This window comes from Anticarsia gemmatalis, chromosome 14 (genome assembly GCF_050436995.1).
Source record: "Anticarsia gemmatalis isolate Benzon Research Colony breed Stoneville strain chromosome 14, ilAntGemm2 primary, whole genome shotgun sequence".
NCBI classification, from domain to species: domain Eukaryota; kingdom Metazoa; phylum Arthropoda; class Insecta; order Lepidoptera; family Erebidae; genus Anticarsia; species Anticarsia gemmatalis.
This window is the reverse complement of record NC_134758.1, coordinates 11,413,681-11,434,588: the sequence shown is the minus strand read 5'-3', so window position 1 is coordinate 11,434,588 and position 20,908 is coordinate 11,413,681. Positions and strand designations below refer to the sequence as shown.

At 34.6% G+C, this 20,908-nt stretch overlaps 1 protein-coding gene across 7 annotated transcripts in view; it reads right to left on the bottom strand.

Moving 5' to 3' along the window:
* LOC142978322 (uncharacterized) overlaps nucleotides 1–20,908 on the bottom strand; it is a 273,041-nt gene that overhangs the window by 88,239 nt on the left and 163,894 nt on the right. For all 7 annotated transcript variants that reach the window (XM_076122707.1, XM_076122709.1, XM_076122708.1 and 4 more), the window contains exon 7: nucleotides 7,837–8,022. In XM_076122707.1, the coding sequence (XP_075978822.1) occupies nucleotides 7,837–8,022 (186 nt within the window). The remainder of the gene's footprint in view (nucleotides 1–7,836; nucleotides 8,023–20,908) is intronic.

Genomic DNA, 20,908 nt, shown 5'->3' with positions numbered 1-20,908 from the left:
CAAGCACTTTAAAAGACATGCTCTGTGTCAAAAACCCTGTACCAAAATTCATCACTGATCCGCAAAATTGTATCCAGAACGAACAAAAATGGCGGTCACAATAGCGATGCATCACGTAGTCATTTGGCTGACAATACACCCACGTCTACGTCGAGTGCGTTCCGTTCCGAACTGGGTCATACTACCGTGTCGTGTAACCGAACGGGCCAACATAACATGACCTGCCACACACCCTTGCACCACTTCAAACATACGCAACTGTACAGTACATGAAACAGTTCGAGAGTCCAAGCTATACTGGTCGTGATGTATTTTTTTGAGGTTAGAATTCAGAAGTGATTCGATTTTTCGTAACAGCCTGAATGTTTTACCGTCGTGTTTGTTATGGAGTGAAAGGGTGACGGCTTTGAAAATTGGCGAGAGAACCTTTACAATACAGGCGGTTTTAATTCTAAAAGATTTAAACGATTATTTTCTCACTGCTCTGTACGTCCTAATTTTACTGCGCTCAGTTTTCGTAATGAGTATCTAAAAGTTATATTTAGTTGTCTCAAATTTACATACTTTGTGATGGTACGTAATGTTTATGGTTTCATCAAATAAGCAGTCACTTTTACCATATTATTATTCCAGTTATGTTAAGCACCAGGTTATTACTGGAAATGTTCCAGTAAAACTACCATTATCAATCCAATGCAAAATAACACAAAGATTTTCTATCGGTAATCGGTATATAAACATATTACTTCCTAACATATCCTTTGTATAGCTTAGCAAAACAGCACCATTTCTCATTTCCTAGCAACTTTTAACCTCCGCTGTACCTGTATAAATGGCTCACATTTATTTAACAGGTAACTAACATATGTCTAGCGCTAAAACAACAGTTTTTATCCTCTTAGAAACATCGCCGTAGAGCGAAAGCGCTTAAAATAACGTGCGCTATATATCTAGCCGTTTTTACTCTAGTTTATTTAGTAAAGTAGCAGTCGTTATAGCAGGAGGAAGAGGAATAGCAGGTTTTTTAGGCCATGTGTATTGTACACGGGGCAAAAAAATGCAGTTATTCTTAAAAAAAGTTAAGGCAAATTAAATAGTCGATATCTCTTGCTACGATCTCTACAAACTTCTCTTTCTTGGCATACTTACATCTTTATTAAACATGAACGCCGGCTACAAATACTATGCGCCTGACTTCTATGAGAGACATCAAGGAAAATTTATGATTTGTGTCTATCCAGGTGGGCTAATGTGTATCTCAGTTGAAAACCGTGTCAGCTTTACTATACATTGTTTCTTTTCTAAAATGATGCTAAGTAAAATATTATTTCAAAGTTGCAATTAACTGCATAGTGGCTTCCAATTGATGTTCACAAATTGCCAACTGTGATACACAATACGCTTACACAACGGCCTCTCCCTCCAGTTTCATATACTCAAAACTTGTACACATATATAATATCGCGCTGCATGTTTATCTTATAATAGGATACAATAATTAACGCGCACTTCGGAATGCCTAACGTTTCGGCCAGTTAATTCTCGTATCCAATTATATAATTTTCATATAAGTACTATACTAGACTATCCGAACATTCAATTTGTTTTAAACTAAAACCTAAACAAATACCAGTAAACATAACCGCACAAACAAATGAACATGTCTCGAATGTGAAGGTGTTAACAATGTGAGTCGTTAGCTGGTGATCGCGTCGCTACAATTACGACCATTGTTGCAGCTCGTTCAATGATGCAACTTATACTGTTATGGACTTAGGACACGTGCACAATCACTAGCTAGTCTGACTACAAGTAGGGAGTGTCTATACTAATATTATAAAGCTGAAGAGTTTGTTTGTTTGTTTGAACGCGCTAATCTCGGGAACTACTGGTCCGATTTGAAAAATTATTTCAGTGTTGGATAGCCCATTTATCGAGGAAGGTTATAGGCTATATATTATCAGGCTACGACCAATAGGAGCAGAGTACCAGTGAAAAATGTTACAAAAACGGGGAAAATTATGATTCTCTTATGTGACGCAAGCGAAGTTGCGCGGGTCAGCTAGTAATTTTCATATATTTCCAACCATTGAAGCTTTTTCAAAATAAATACACTAAAAATAAAATAAATACCAGTGAAAATAACCGCACAAACAAATGAACACGTCTCGAATGTGAAGGTGTTAACAATGTGAGTCGTTAGCTGGTGATCGCGTCGCTACAATTACGACGATTGTTGCAGCTCGTTCAATGATGCAACTTATACTGTTATGGACTTCGGACACGTGCACAACAATCACTAGTATAGCTGCTATACATTGTTTATTTTTTAAAATGAGCATATTGGCGCACACTAGTTGTCAACTAAGGTATTTCCCGGCAATTTTCTATACTAATAACTTTAATAATTTCGCGTTCCATGTTAATTATATAATACGATACGGGAAATAACGCGAACACGCACAATTTGGAATGCATAACGTTTCGGCCAGTCAATTCCCGTATCCGTTTTTATATACTATACTATACTAGACTATCCAAACATTGAGCTAGTTTCAAAATGAAACTACAAAAAAAAAACACCAGTAAACATAACCGCACAAACAAATGAGCATGTCTCGAATGTGAAGGTGTTAACAATGTGAGTCGTTAGCTGAGTGATCGCGTCGCTACAATTACGACCATTGTTGCAGCTCGGTCAATGATGCAACTTATACTGTTATGGACTTAGGACATGTCTCTCACAGTCACTTGCTAGTCTGAATACAAGTAGGGAGTGTAGGGGGTAGTTAAGGAATTGGCTATCAATGTTTTGATATGTAGAGAGTTATTTACACTCCTAGCGTATTTAGATTTAACTATTTTTTTTATTGCTATAAAATTTTAAATGCTGGTTAAACGATCGTCGGTATCGAGAGTGTATAGCGTTATAGACTATAGGTAATATAAAATATTGTTACCTTGTAGTTTTCTTTTGGATTGCATACACACATATACAAAATCAAATACGGTAGGCACGGTACTTAGAAACGCAATTCCGAACGCTTTTTCTGCGTTCTTATTATTTTGAATCTGATTTTGTTTTGATAAGTTTTCTGATAAAAATTGCATATCAAACGCCACGATCTCTTTTGGCATGTGACTCTCGTTGTAACAGTATTTTACAAGAAGATTTTATTATTATCGAAGATGAAAAATACTTTAAGACTGGCTGTCCACATTTCACAAATTTAAATCCTAAATTAAAATAAATCGTCAGAATTTCTTTTAAATTATCATTTAAATTTAATATACCTCAGTTGAAGTGTAATTTGTCATTCTCAGTTCTACAGTTGACCTTTACAAGAGATATTATTTCACAAATTACGTTTTAATTAAAACCATAACTAAAACCTAGGATTTAAACTATTACTGGCCGAATATAAAACTGTCACTAAGATTTAAAAGACAATTAGTTTTAATTTAGAGGACATTAGAATTATTACGTTTGTCGTTTTAAATAAAAATAAATTTATGATAGTTTTAAGTATAATTTACCGGCAAATTTTTGGCCGATGATTACTCTGCAAACAGACAATTAGCACATACCTATCTTTAAGTACCTATTATGCTGCCAAATTTCACCTCAATCGGCTTATCTATTTAGTAAAGTAAATGAAGTGACCTTCAATTTTATAAAAATAGTATGAGTAAGTTAATCTTGTTTTTACTACAGATTTTAACCAACAATACTTAAATAGCATTTACCAATTTTGTCTTAAATTACTTTATTTTTTTAGTCCTTTAAGGTCAAGGTGAAGGTCAAAGGTCAACTATTCGAAAAATATTTTTTTACAAAATGCAATTCATTCATTTTATTCTCCTTCAAAATTATAAATGATCATATGACACCAATAATGGTCCTTTTAAATATGTATAACAAATGGTTTTTACTCAAAACCTGCCCATTCACCTTTAAATATAACAATTTATTAGCAGGTGTCACAAAAATGAGGCGTATCGTCATGACATAGGTGAACGACAGAGAATTAGTCGAGCAGAAAACTTGCACACCTTCGATAAAATACGATGAAATATATTCTATTGGACAAATACATACTTTTGTGTAGTTCTTTGAGTGAATAAAGATAATAAAACATGAGTTTCACTTACTATAATTAGAAGGGGTTTAGTAAAATTGTACAACATTTCATTAGGTGGATTATTTATATTCTTTATGCCCCCCTTTACGACACTCTTGCCCTACAGTGACATACGAGACAACGACCACTGACGGGCGTCGTAGGAACTATTTTGGCAGTACATTTTCATTGTCTCACTTTCGATGCTCGACAGTATCGACTGCACTACTGAAGAGCAATTTACTACCCAATAATTTTAATACGAACGGATGTGAACGATGCAAGAGGAGTCTGTAACGATCGTAGTAAGTGGCATTCTTTGGTCTTAGCTTAGTTCTTAGGTCTTGTATTTTTTATATCAAATGTGGGCACTGCTGCGTTTTTATGTCACTTAATAACTACTTGATTACATTCTTATTCCCTTGTACTGGAATCAGAATCGAGCCAATGTTATTAGCTACAAAAATAAAAATGTTATTTGCTATTAGTATTTAGGTAATCCAGAAAATAACTTTACTTACAATTTGGATGTTATCTTTGTGTCTTTGTCAACTCGTCTGAAGGATTATCGACTATTTCGTAATAATAAATAAGTTGTAAGGTTTTATTATGTCCTTCGACGTTTGTCAAGTCTATTTGATTTGTTATTATCAAGTGTTGTGAAGGTCTTTTACAGTAACAGTTGTATGATTCACAGAGAATAACGATATGTTGTTTTTTAGTTCATGGACTTTTAATTGAATATTTAAGGCATATTATATTTTAGAATTGATATTTTCTCCATCGTTGCAGGGTTGTAGTATATTATATCGTAAAGTAATGACATTTTTGAAGGTGAATTAAATAAGTCTGTCGGCCGACTAGGCGTTCGGGCTTATTTGGGCATACAGATTAAAAACCTGACGGTGTTCCTTCAACAGTCGCCATAAAATGGCCAGGACGCGGTACCTCCAATCGAATACTCCGCGTCCCAGCTACCAAAGCTAGTATTATTTTACAGATCCCTTGCTTAGTTTGATAATACTTGAAACTCTTAATCATCTTACCTACACTTCATGCAGAAGCTATGTTACGTAAAGCCCTACAGTACTTATTACGTACCTTTGTATGAATTTGAAGCCACGTTAGCCCTACAGCATATTTTATACATTTAACGTCTTGCATGTGAGCCAGCCTTAACAATAGCAGTTAATCATTAGTCTCGCAATGATCATAACAGTTGGTGTGCAGCTCGTAACGACTGCGGCGATGGCTCGCGACTCTTACTACTGCGTACTGTTTGTTCACACTGTAGTTACAGACTGCGTTATGTGGGTCACTTGTTAATTACTAGCCTTACATATTCCAAGTTATCTTTATATTATATATATTTACTATTCACGTTTAAGATGTCAGCAGTAGTATTTTAAAACAATCTATAGTAATATTATAAAGCTGAAGATTTTGTTTGTTTGAACGCGCTAATCTCAGGATCTACTGGTCCATTTGAAAAAATATTTCAATGTTAGATAGTCCATTTATTGAGGAAGGCTATAGGCCACATATCATCACGCTACGACTAAAAGAAGCAGAGTACTAGTAAACAGTGGCGAAGGGTCAATATTTATATAAGGCAAGCCGGAGCTATAAGTTATTGTCTAGGTATAGTACCTACATATGGACATCGTAAGAATGCCGAGGAAAAATGGCGTATTACTGCATAATAACAATAAGAGAGTATTATCTACATTCAACTACAGTCTCTTATTTCTCTCTCTACAGTCTAATAATACATAGGTACTTACCATGCTACCTAATCATGCTTGTTTTGTATTTAGGTAGTTACTCTGACTTCAGTAGTAACACGTAGGTAACACAACAGCACATATTTTGATAACGTATTTCAAATGATTGATGATTGTCTCGAACTGGTTGTTTAATAACATATTATACTAGAATTCAATTCAGAATTCAATTTAGGATTAATTTATCAACAATAAAATACCAAAAACATTACTGAAAACGCAGAACACTTTTATAGAAAGTTTAACCTAAAAATCTGACAAAATGAATATGTATTCCAATGGATACATGCAAAACAATTACTGTCTAATACACTGATACATTTACAAACACATTTACTAAGGAATAATGTTGTAATAAACACAAATATTCTAATTTGTTAAAGTGCGCGCGAAAGACGTAAACTGTAAACAAACATAACCTAATGTCAAACTGGTGAAGAATAAGAATGTTCGACTCATACTTATGCAGGATGCTTAGCTTATATTTCGCCATCTCGCTCTAGCACGCGGCTCGCGACGCGACAGAAACATGCGTAAGATAATGTGTCTGTCGCGGCGCGAGCGCTGTAGCGCGAGGCAACCCGCTCTTCCTCCGGCTTGCTCGCCACTATGCAGCGCGGTGCGAAGCGCGATCCAAAAGGTCGTAAGCGACATCGCCGCCATAGTTTTTATTGTACGCGATTCCCGATCAACGCCTCCGGCTTATTTCATTATTATTACTTCACGTTGCGTTTTTAGCGGAGCGTAATTTTTAAAGGGTTGGTGTTTTCGTACTATTTCGATTAGATTAATGATTCTAGTTAAAGATTACGTTTTAAATATTGGTGATTATTTATTAATTGTGTATTATTTGGCAATAGTAAACTATTAATTTAACACTAATATTAAGTCTGTCCAGAAAGGGAAGCCGGTAGGAATCGAGTTATATGGAGCCTTCGCCACTGCTAGTAAAAAATGTTACTAAAACGGGGAAAATTTGGACCCATTCTCTCTTATGTGACGCAAGCGAAGTTGCGCGAGTCAGCTAGATTATATAAGTTGCCTTAACAATAGCAGTTAAACATTAGTCTCGCAATGATCATAACAGTTGGTCTGCAGCTCGTAACGACTGCGGCGATGGCTCGCGTCGCGACTCATACTACTACTTACTGTTTGTTTAGACTGTAGTTAAAGATTGCGTTATGTAGGTCACTTTGTAAGTGTAAAAGTAAAAGCTTCAGATATTACTAGCTTTCTTTATTTATATACTATTTTCTTTTACAATGCTGTATTTTGCTACGTGGCAAATCAGCTACTCATAGTGAAAACGTCAAAAACGCTTTTTTGTATAGATGTGCTGAATAAATGACGTCACAAGTTTGGAGTTTTCGTCATTATCCAATGAGTGGTTAACTTAAATTCTAAACATTATAAATAAAACCATTTTATCAACACAAGTATTTTTTTGTTAACCTCGTAAATACCCCATTACAGTCCATTGCAGTTAATGTTTGATTTTTTTTATAAAATGCTGTAAAACTCGAATGTAAATTTTGAGGAGGAATACAGTTACTTTACTGTTTAAGCTGTTCGAATTAAGTTGCCTGTCATATCAGTTTCTACATGATTTTTAAATATACTTTTATCAATAGAAATTTTGACTATAATTAGCAGCCGTCAGAAGATCCGAAATTGGAGTTCGTAGCAAATGTATAATTGCAATCATCAGCTATATATATACGACCATCAAAATTAATGTTTTTAAACTCTCGCGACTAGTACACATAATATTATAATGCAACGGGTCTTATACGCGATTGAAAATTTAAAGGTTAGGATACCGGGACAACGTCGGGCAGCAAATAAGGTATCCTAACCTATAAATTTTCAATCGCGTATAAGACCCGTTGCATTATAATATTATGACCATCAAAATGTCTATAGAACCTTACCTTCAACACTAGGCTTCTCGCACACGAAGTAGTTATGCTCCCTGCAGCCTCGGTCGTTCCACATGAAGGTGGTGGCGGCGGGCGGCGGGCGCGGGGGGAACTCGCGGCGCGCCTCCACGCAGTCCTGGCCGGAGGTGCCGTCGTCGTTCGGCTGGCCGCTGTGCTTGCGCCAGCCGGGGAACCAGTCTGGGGGCAAAGAAAAACGTGATGATATGACCTGGCTTTTAAAGTTCGGCAGGTTATATTGAGATTGCTGATTGTGAGATATTAGGTTTGATTTCCAGTTCGGACATAATGTGCAGGGTTTTTCTATGTATGTATTAATAAGAGTTCTTAGTGCTTCTTCTGAGTTTTTTGAAAGAATAATAGCATGACTAATTATCCTCAGAATCAAATCAATAATTTCGTATTTAGGAATCGCACATACAATAGATTAATCGCACATATAATAGAATAAATTAGGAATCGCATTATGAACACACATCGAACACAACGGCACATCTAGCTTGACCAAGGCTAGACTCGGGGCTTTTCAGAATAAACGTATTGATCTATCTATCCGAAACAGCCATGTTTCAAAAACCGCTACAAAATGTCCACATCATGCAATATAAATGTAAATAACACAGCAACAGTTGTTAGCAATAATTATGTCGATCGTTTGCATAATTTAATTAGACGAGTAATGGCGACCGCAACATGATGATATAGTAATTGACACGTCAGTTATTAATATGTTGTACATTATTGATGATCGTGGCGCAGTGGTTCACGTGGTCTCTATGTAATCGCGTGTGGGAGGCTTTGATGTACGCGGAACTAATATTTGTGTGATCGTCAATTTATTGTCTTGAGCTTGGTCGTAATTTGTATACGATTTTCAATGTTGTCGAGATTAATTTTAAGACTTATTACACCGGCAAACCGACCTAGCACGGCTAGGACCCGATTGGCTCAAGTCGAACTAGTGAGTCGAGTCGGTTTTGTTGTTTGATAAAAATTGCTGAACCGAATATGGTGTGTAGCAAGCCTAACTATTGAAAATATATTTAACAGCTGCAACAGTATCATATTATTATGAGATATGATACTGTTTGTAAAGCAGATGAAGTAGTCAATACTTGAGAGTCCGGCAGCGCTATCTTAAAATCACAGATCAATTGTTGTACATTATCGATGATCGTGGCGCAGTGGTTCACGTGGTCTCTATGTAATCGCGTGTGGGCTTTGATGTACGCGGAACTAATATTTGTGTGATCGTCAATTGATTGTCTTGATTTTGGTCGTAGTATACGTTGATTTTAAATGTTGTCGAGATTCATTCCAACTATTGAGGATACATTCTAAAACAGACAACTGTGTCGTGCCCCGCAGTGTACATGAAGACATTTATTACTTGAGTGTCTGGCAATGATATGTATAATAATATCATGAACTATTGTATCAACTGTATGGCAAAAAATCTATTGATGACTGAAAAGAGTGGCCGTGAGTTTCTTGATAGCTCTTATGGTAAGGCTCTATCCCCCTTTTTTTTTTTGAAGACATCTCCCGCAAACATTAAAACAACGGAATACAACCAGACCCGAAACAATTAGTTGTGGATCGCATAAATAATTGTTCCGTGTGGGAATAGAACCCACGACTCAATAGGGGCGGCGTGACGACCTAAACCACTCCGCCACGGAGGCAATTGTAACGATTTAACGATAAATCTCTCATTAAATCCCTGCATTGCACAAGCTAACCGATATAGAATTGGCGAAACCAACCATCAATTTCCTACCTAAATAAATAGTAGCCTAATAACTGATAGATATGAACAAATAGCACAAATTAGTTCCTCTAACGCGGTGGCAGAGTATATTACAGTACATTAATACCGCGGTAACAGCTGTCTCTGCGGTGTATCGTTGTGATTTATGTTTGTTCTTGTTTACTGACTTGTGTACGTGTACATAGCTCTATGAAATAGTAATACAATAGGTATTTGTTATAGGATAGTGGAGTACACTATTCAAGATATTTTTTTAAATTGTAATACTTAAAAGGGATATAAAAAGTGCCGGAAATTGACGCTTTTCATACGTGTAGGCTATTATATACAAAAAGAGTCAGTATATGAACAAAAGTAAATTCGTCAGTTTTTTACTACAATTAACAATTTTTTCTTAATTTTTAAATCCTCGTTCACCTAACCAATCCCGGTATCAGCAAAATTGTATTTGAAATAAAGACAACGCAGTGTTAGGATTGTAAAAAATCTTAAGAAAAATGCACTTCTTTCTTTTGAGACAGTAGGTAGGTACTTAGTCGTATTTCATAAAAGTTTATCTAATACGTTTACAACTGTAAATATTAATATCTATCTACCTTTAAATATTTCGTTCAAGCACCCATACTTTTTTACCACCAAATTACTAATACTAATATATAAGGTTTAAATACTAATGGCACGGTAATATTACAGTAACATTTTAGCGCTGCTAAATAGCGCGTTTCAGTCCGGTAAAGTTGCTATATGAAATATGTGAGTTGGAGAACTTTTCGCTACGGTTTTTAGTATGTGGATTGTGGGTGAAAGTTCGTAATAGTTCATTGGTTAGTAAAATTAATGTCAATTGTAATTTAAACATTAATATTTGTTTATATTTTTTGTAGCTGTAGACCATTTTTATTATTACTAACGTTATAAGAGGTGAAAAAAACAATCATTTGAACAAAGCACCTTTTTTTTTTTTAACTCGGCAAAATGCATAAAAGTCGGATAAATTATAAACTATAAGAGAATAATGTAACTATGTCGGTTATCGCGGATATTTTTCACTATTTAAAGCGTTTTATAAATTGACAATAGCAACGAACCTTATACCATCATATAAAAGCGTTTAAGAAGAATTTGGTCAATTGCCAACTGAACATCAACCGCAAACATGATGCAAAAAAAATATATTGCGACACTTAGCTTTAATGTCCTATAACCCTCTCATATAGTTCACAAACTAGGCTTACAGAACACACTAGCTTTCCCTCTAAACACTAATGTCCAAGCGTCCAAACTGTCTTCATAAAAATATTTCCTAATTAACTCTAAAACTACAATGAAAACTAAACACAGCAACATTTAGTAATAACTCTACTCGTAAAACTGCCTCTAGTGTTCTATTTAGTCGAGTATTATATTACTAAACGCAAGTGGTCAGAGCAGTTTAGTCGAATTATTTAGTAAGATAATTGCGTAAACCGATACACGTCTGTTTTCACGAAATAAGGCCCTCGTTGCTAGTAAATGGTTTGGAAAATGAAGTGATGAACGTTCTAGAATGATAAACAGCGGTTTATCAAAGTAATGAAGTCGTTTTTAAGATAATGTTATTTTTCGGGAGGATCTCCGGATTTACGGGTAGTTATTTTGTATGTTATTTGTTTTGGGTGGGTTTTACCACAGCATAAAGGGTTTGCAGTCACTTGTTTAGTCAGGTAGTTTGCAGTTACTTCTTTAGTCAGGAAACATTTTATCCAACTTAAAAAAGACGGATTTGTAACGTAACCTTTTGTCTCTGAATAAGCATCGGTTAGCGAAAGGTTACGCAACCTTTGGCGTGGACATTCCATAGATGTGCGGCCACATAGTTGTGTTTGAGCGTTTTTGCCTCCAATGTTTAGAGAGTACACATAAACTGACTTTACTTTTAAATTGAGATCACACTCCTCTATGGCAAAAACCTTTTAGTAGCTTTAATAAGTTAGGGTGCTCCCACACAGCAGTTATATAACATTAGAAACTGACTTATAACATTTTTTTTAAGAAATTTGTTTAAAAATTTTATTCAAATTGTTTTGTTATCGTGTAACACAACGTTGTAATACGTTATATGCTGTGTGGGAGCACCTTTAGACAGAAGACTGAATAAAAAATACGGAGGTTATAAACTAACAAGAGTTTATTCTATAAGGTAGTTAATAATAAATAATAAGTTAATATCGATCAATTACTCATTGACGTCATAGCCTATCCTTGTATATATAATATAAATAATATAAATATATATATGCTCACGTTCCCATTTGTTCTTGATTGAATGAAACAAGCTCTGTTCGACATTGATTCATTACGTCGTTATATTGCCGTTTACTTTGGAAAAAGTTATTTTTATCAGATATATTATTTGGCTTTTCTTAGAATACAATTTGGCGTACTAATTGTATCTACTGTTATGGTACGAAAAAAACTAATGTTTTGCTGTTCATAATTTTGGTTCAACATAACAATGATAAGGACTATTGCTAAAAAACTACAAAAAAAAACACGAGTTATCAAAAAATCACCCGGAAATCAAGCTTGAGAGTTCGTGATCGGCGGTTGCGCACTTTAGTGTTTGAACCACAATGTTAGACAAAGATGCGTGCAATTATATTATCTAATTTATAGTTACATTATATAAAAGCGACTGTAAAAAAGAGGAGATTCGATGTTCCGATTTTCTTTCGAGTGGTCAATTTCATTTTCAAATATAAATAAATATGGAAGCCAGACAGTCACGTCAATTATATTGTCGGTCAGATTACATTCGGACACAGGTGTTTAACGATCAATACAACACAAAATGTCGAATTATATTTTAACAAAATTAATCCTTTTAGCCTGCAATAAACACGTCACAGAGAATTATAAATTTAATTTTATTTACGAATATGTCTGTCAGTAATTAATCCTCTTCAATATTGAAACATTATTCGAATATTATGAATTATTTATTTTTTGAAGCCTTAAGCCTAGTGTCACAATTTGTCCAAGCCGTTCGAAGGCTGTAGCTTGGCTTAATCAGCATGAGTGGCAGTGGTTGTCAAATGGTATAAGCGTATATACCCACGAACGTGGTTAAAGGTTTAACCGTTAAATCCATTAAACCTTCACTGAGTTACTCCAATAATTCTCGACTATCCTAAATTACATTCGTGCAATGACTAGATTTAACGTCAGATTAAATTATCGTGAAAATATCTTGCATGTGCGATTTTGCGAGGCTTTCATCCAACCAAATTAATATACTCATTAGAATCTAATATCATATCATTAAAACATAGGTCCCGTACAATCTCTAATACGCAATTATCAAAATAAGTCTATTAAAATTTTCACATTATATGTCGTAGCACCTGCTACGAATGTACTACGCATGTGCTACGATGCTACGTAGGTGCTACAGATGCTTTCAATATGAGTTCTGAACTTAATACTTTATTGCTTAAGTTTTAATCTGTTTTAAGATATCTGTAGGTACAAAGAGGCTTTGTTAAATCTTCCAAATTCTCTATAATGAACTTACTTATTAGTTTTTGGGTTTATTAACTAGTACCCAGTTTTGTCTGAGTTATGAAAATAATTCGGGTGTAGAAAATATGAACGTGATATTCATTAAGTTCAAACCCCTGGTCTGGCCAGGTAAGGTCTACTCAATTAGGATCATTGTTAGATATAATATATGGTAGTTTGGTTACAATTCGTAACTACGTTCCTTGTTGCGTAACCATAATGTAATATTATATTATGATTAAAACGATTTGGTAACAAACTCAGCAGAGTGCGGTTTCTTATTGCACTTAAAATATTGCTGATATGACTTTTATACTTTTGCGTTGCATGTTTATTATATGATCGAATGCGGGAAATACATAATGCGGACATGCATTTAACCTTAGAGCAGGTGATGATTTCGGTGCAGGTTAAAAAAGCGTGTTTGCTTCTACTTTTTCATTAAACATAATACATCTTCGTAAAAAAATACCTAATATAACCTACCAAGAACACAGCTTTAGCACAACCCTTCAAAAACCACATCCCATTACGTCACTACATTAAAAACTAACTACATTAACCTCTTAATATTTTACAAGATAATTACGCACGTCGGGTAGGTGTGCTATAATTACCGCGTAGTGACGTCACAGGACAGACGGCCGGGCGTCGCGGGGGGTGGGGGAAGGGCGTGGGGGGAGAGGCTGCGGTCCACTGCGGTTCCAAACTTGTTGAATGCACATGTTGGCATTGTAAACAGACCCTTGTAGGGCTGTGCTTTGATCGTTTGTGGAAAGCAAAGAAAGGGGTGATGATTGGTGCTTGTGCTACTGTTGTAAATCAGTCGATTGGTTGTTGATTATCTAGTAAAGGAGTCTGGTTTTTAGTGTAATTTGGTCTGTCATAAACAGCAGTCAAGAAGCGCCACCGCCCACCAATTCTAAATTTAGTGTCTATTATTATAGTTATAGTCTAGTATATATTACTTATCCAGGTAGCGATTGTCTCACACAAATTGCTTAATGGCCAGTAAACAGGTTCCGATATTAACTGCTCGATTTCGATTTGATTGTGAGATAGTATCTCTGATTTACTTGGAAATAATGCGGAATACCTGCCTAAAATTTAGTTCCATACTAACAAAGATTAGTTTTTCTGACTCTACTTGACTATATTTGACTTCATTTACCCGACTGCGAAATGCGAAAGAGGGTAATTTGTATTTTTTATAACTCTGCAGTGCAGTACACCAAAGTTTCCATCTATTAATTGTACATAGTACAAAATAAACTCTATATATTATAAGTGAACAATGTTCCCATAAATTGTGGTAATAAATACGTATATGTTTGAGTTTAATTGCAGTTTGTGATATATGTCGTTTAGTTGGACGGTAATGGACGAATCGATCGCTGTGCCGCCATTAAAACATAGCCGCGGGACAGTTTCACTGTTTAATAATACTATATTTTATAGATAGAACTTTATGAATAAAGTAACTCTCTGGCTTTTGGATAAGTCACTGGTTAGTAGCGTTGGAAGTGTATGAACTCCGTGTATTTGATTCTTAAAAAATCAGCAATTGTTGTGACAACAAATACGATTTTTTTACACATGGAGTACTGAAATATCAAGCTTCTGTAGATTAGGATTGCGATTAAGAAAATTGAATTATTTTCTAACTGTCTAACTACTTGCTCGTTCTGGAGGGACGCTTATCCAGCAGTGAGACAGTTAAAAAAACGTAAAGGACACTAAATAGAGTACTTGTTATGTACTATATATTTAGCAATTACGTTACATCGCGATATAGCAAAACATATCCTTTTCTAAATATGTTTTTGACTTCCATTGAGAGTATTTCTCATTACCTATCGTATCCATACTTACATGAGTGCACTATTCAAAAAAATACTATTCAAATAAAGCAACTCAAGACTCTTAGTGCTTCCGAAGGTTTTTATAATTGGACGTAAACCATTGGTATTTTTTTACTCATTGAAAAGTAGAATTAAAATATAGCCTATGCCGACGAAGCATCGCTCAAAAGCTATTTTTTATATACAGGTGTAGCCAACCCTGTACCTAGTTTAGTGGTATAAATACATTAATAATGTGCCTGTTGCCCGAGGCTGTGATGATTACGAGACACTAAAGTGCTTTACGAGTTCGCGTTTATCGCTTCTTTTAGTTAAGTGCTTATTTAGCGGCGAAGGTGATTAGATACAGGTGATTAATGTGCTATCAAACGGGTTCAATGAATTTTCGTCAAATGCGAAATCTGTATGTTATTTTTATGTGTTTTAATGTGATGTAGTGTATATTTTAATAAAATTATGACTTCGTATGGTGTAAATCGAGATAATGCAGTGTATTATTTTGCAATTAAAATTGTTAGTCGGTAGAGTATTGGTGCTGTTTCTTGCCTACGTTACTATAGGTATATCATACCGTAAAAAAATTGCGAGTAATGACGTGACTTATAACTACACTCATCGTAATCTTTGGCTTATATTTTTTTAGTTCAGATGATTAAGGTGGCGCCAGGTAGAATTACACTGTATTATAAAAGTTTAGTATTTAAGTTCCAATGCAATCCCAAAAGTAGTCAAGTCAAATGTCGGTAAATGTAGAAAAATAAAAAAAGTATCCATTTATTCTATAATATGTCTAAACATTCACTACAACTGTCAACACGACACCGTTTATATTTAAACAAAGTTTAAACAATCACAGTTTTTATTGACTCTACTCATATTTGTTAGATAGTTCAAATAGTAACATATTTGCTTTAACTTTTTGTATGTTTGTGTTAGAGCTTTGATTGTGAGAATCAGCTTTATTTATATAAGTCAAACGCTGACCGATCGAGGAAATGCGGAATACATCGAACATTGACACACTAGCGTAAAAACATATATAAAAAACTTATAAACTTTGATGAATTCGCTTCTTAATGTCTTAGATGATGATCGGCAACTGCTTAGGATCTCTTTAAACCACCTTGGCAACAACCCAGGAGTTTGTTGATACACTTTCATGGCTCTGCCTGACCTAGCGTTAACCTAATGTCAAAGTTGTTCAATGATTATATTATTTGCCTAAAAGTAAACATGGCTAAACATATTTCATATTAAATAACAACAACCTAAATTTCCCCCATGAACAAGTTGATGCTGAAATATCATATAGCAGTCCTTTTATTAAACATCAACAACAAAGGATAATGATTATTTACCTACCGGTGAGCGTAAAACTGTTTATTACGTTTAATTTAAACTTTCAATAATGAATATAAAGCGTGGATACACAGAATCGTATTGATACTCCTCGATTACGAACGCAGTTGATACCCACAGCTCTTTATTGCAATTTCCGCCCCACTCGCTCCGTTCAATCATTCATTCGCTATTCGTTCGCGACAAACCATTCGGAAGTGAACACAAAATATGTACACTTTATTTTTAATTTAAATATCGCTGCGTCTGAATTAATGACGGTTTTAATTAATAATGAACGATCAGTTATATCTGGTATAATTGTGTGAAGTTGACATTTTGGACTAGTGAAAGGTTTTTAAAGCTATGGTTTTTATTACCGAAAATTGTATGTACATCTATACTAATATTATAAAGCTGAAGAGTTTGTTTATTTGAACGCGCTAATATCAGGAACCACTGGTCCGATTTGAAAAATTGTTTCAGTGTTAGATAGCCCATTTATCGAGGAAGGCTATAGGCTATATATCATCACGCTACGACCAAGCGAAGTTGCGCGGGTCAGCTAGTATTAAATAAACTACGTTCAAAATGATAAATGTATAGATAGGGGGCGAAACCCTATACCTTATGTGGTTTAAGTAGATGTCATATCGAGTTTTTAAGCATAAGATATACGGCAATAAAGAGTCAATTATTTATTAAATTTCCACAACAAACATGTTGTAGCTACTTACTAAAACAATAATGGAGAAGAAAAACCCCAGCAGTTTGCTAAACGGCGCAAAAATGCAGCTGTTTATAACGAAATAAATTTAATATCAAGTGACCAACGTACTTGAGGATTACGAAGTGAATGCTTGTTTAAAACGTGAATGATTTGCGTCGAGTCGAGCGGATGAACAGATCTGAGGGCTAAGCGCGGCTTTACAGATTAACATCTTGAACAAGACTCGATGTTTCTTTCTGTTTCATGTTTTATTTCATTGTTAAGTGCTTCTAGGAATCGTGTACGTGCTACTTTGTACTGTGTTTTATATTTTGCTAGCTTCGCGCTTTAAGCGAGGGAATTTCCAAAAATCCTCTCTTTGTGCTACTTTACACTTTCCAAGAAATTTTAATACCAAATTTTTTTTTAGGCTCAGTAGTTTTGGCTGTGCGTTGTCTATTAGTCAGTCCGTCACTCAGTAGCAAAAGAGTTTTGATATTGATTAATTATGTGTTTGAGTTTAATTTTATAAAAAGGGTTTTAGATAGTTATATACTTTAATTGGTTAATAATTTAACACATTACCGTTCCACTGCTGGGCAAAAGTCTACCGAGGAGAGATAACATTTTTTGAGGACTGTTTAAAAAAGAACATTTAGGCATGCAAGAATCTCTCAAGAAGTTTTTTTACCGATAGAGCTAGCGATAATAATCACGATATTTAATCTCTCAAATTCACGTCAATTTTATTTCATGAGCTCTTTTTAAAGTGTTTGAACTTACTAAAGCTATTACCGTTTCGGAAATTACCGAGCAATGAGAAGAGCCGACGAGGAAGTCGTGGTAAAATACTTTCTTATAAAGTTAAGTAGATTATTTTAGTAAGTAGTAAGTTTTTATAATCCACGTGGACTTAAAGTAATTAATAACGAAAATATTAGAAATGTGTAATAATAAAAAGTCATAAAAGCCACCAATGCGAATACAGTACAGTGCGATAGTTTAACGCACATTTAAAACACATTTACTTAACTTTAATTGCCAAATAACATTACGATAACATGTAGAGATTCTGTTAAAATTTATTTCTTACTATAAACTTTACTAAAATAGTCTCTAAACAAATTAAACAGCATACATTGACTATCCCAAAGGCTATTATTTAACCTCTCAACTGGTCAAACCGAGCAATGAACGTCACTATTTATCCTAACAAACACAATTTACCCCTACTACATGGTACAAATGAGTCCGTTTAACTTGCGTGCTCTGTAAATAGATGGCATTAGCTCGTGAACTTGCGACAAATCGCAGCGACTACGCGACTGTCGCCGACGTGTCTAGACGATGAACTCGCGTAAATACTTGAGTGAGACAATTATGTTGCACTAGATATCGGTACGATATGTAGAGTGATAAATTGGATGCAATTAAGTTTGAATATATAAGTTTTTGTTTAGTATATTTTAAATATTAAGGTTAGTATTTAATTGTTTAAGTGGTAATTAAGAAACCAAAACAGTATCTACTTTTATCTAGGTTTTATAAACTTTTATTTACTTGATATTTTGTGAAATGGTCATAGTTGGAATGTGCCTATTAGAGCTTTCGTTGTGTCGTACCGATTTGGAATTGAACCCACGACTTAGCGATTGCAAGACCAATGCTATTATTATTAGCTAGTTAAATAACATACTCCTTTGTGATCCACCACAAAGTCTAAAAGCAGCATTCCTTATAGCAGATAAAATATTAATGCTAAATCCTCAAGACAACCAAATACTAAGAAAAGAAAAAAAATAATCCACACTAAGTATTTTTCCTTGTTCCCTGTCTATCGTCCCGATAAATCAGCAACGGGATTGTATCGTGGAGCGTTAAGCCCTGCTTACCCTCAATACAGAGTTTCTTGGCACCCATCGAATGCAATGGTGTATTTTCAGAGCTGAACTGAAACATTTTATTAAGTAACGCGATTGCACTTTGCGGTTGTTGATTTACGCCAACGATGTTTTATAGAAATTATTTTGTGCTCTTTGGCTATTCGCCATTTTGTTGTCAATTACTAAGTGATGGTTATTTTTTTTTAATTTATTATTTTAAGGCTCTGTTTGGAAATCGATAGAGCAGAAATACTCGACCATTTCGGTTCAGGCTCGGTTTGTGTTTTTTGACTTTTATACTAGACTTTAAATAAATATATTTCAAGCATGCAAAATTTCTCCATGAAACCAATAATTTAGGACTATCTTGTACGCGTTCGACCCTTAGCTAAGTGTCACTCAAAATACATTTTTTTGCATTGCGAAATAGATTATACTGCCCTAAACGAGCATTGTTCTTTTTTCAAGAATTGTTCATTCATGTTGTACGTACATATATTCATATGTTTTGTCAGGAATTAACATATTATTATGTCATTCATGTAAATGGTTGGGCAAGGTAAATATTTAAAACATAGCCATACAAACATACACAAGTCATATCCGGCAGATATAACTGGTGTGTATGTAGTGGATTGTGGCTCTCAGCTGAGTGCTCGTCAGACGAGAGAGCACGAGTGGCGCCCAACAAGTTAAGTCCTACTTGTTATTGCTCGATTTGTATCATAACTTATATTAAACATTGTATAACAAAGCCTAACCCCTCCCCCTCGTTTGGAAGGAGACCCTTGCAGTGGGACTGTACTGGGTTAAAAAAAAACAAATTATAAGACGTTTACAATTCCATATTATTATGTGTTATATTCGAGTAAATTTTGGTAACAAATAAATCTAGCCTAACTACAGACCACATAGTGCTCCGTTCGATTCCCATTTTAAAAGTTTTATTTCAAAGATCATAAAGTTATAATTGCACGCTTTAAGGGTTCTAAATATTTGTAAAACATACAAACAAACATAACACAAGTCATAACCGGCAGATATAACTGGTGTGTATGTAGTGGATTGTGGCTCTCAGCTGAGTGCTCGTCAGACGAGAGAGTACAAGTGGCGCCCGACAAGTTAACTCTTACTTGTTATTGCTCGATTTGTATCATAACTTATATAACAGTGTATAAGACGTTCTGATTTTTAATCATATTCGCATAATAGTGAAATATATTGGTTTCAATTAAATAAAAGATGTGTCGTCGAGTGGTCATTTTTAGTATATGATTTCCGTGTTAAAATACGTATGTTTTGTTTTAAATTTCTGATGGAATATTTGTGATGGAATACACATAATAAATGGTTGTACAGGTAATTTTAGGGGTACTTATGATAATTACTTAGTTACTTACATGGGTAAGTAATAAATTAAAGTAATAAAATAAGTTTTTTATTATGTACCTATCTAACTAGTATCAACTAAAGCAGATACTAGTATCACGGTTTAGTAAACTAGTAAATCTATGACAATTTAATGAGCATAATAACAGACAGACGCTCACAACTTCGTGTAATTCGGTTCCAAGAACACAAAATCAATATTTGGTTACATTATCGTAATGGCTTCTGTGAACTTTAGTGTATCACAACAAATGTATGCAATTATCTATGTAAATGTACCGTTCGTGAAACGGGTAAGAATATTTATAGAAGGATTGTTCATACTGTTCATATCAGTTGATTTTATTGTTGTTGGATGCCAACGTCAGCTTGAAAAATAAGTATTTTGTGGATACGTGTGATTGGTGCAAATGTGCCTATGTTGTCCTGCATTCTACATATTATTATATGCTATAAAACCGAGAAATCGACAGTAAAAAAAAATGTATGCAGTCTTATAAGGCGTTTTTGGGTTTTGATTTTTTTTTTCTTAAATGATAACATTATTTTGATAACTGAATCTTAAAAAAATGCC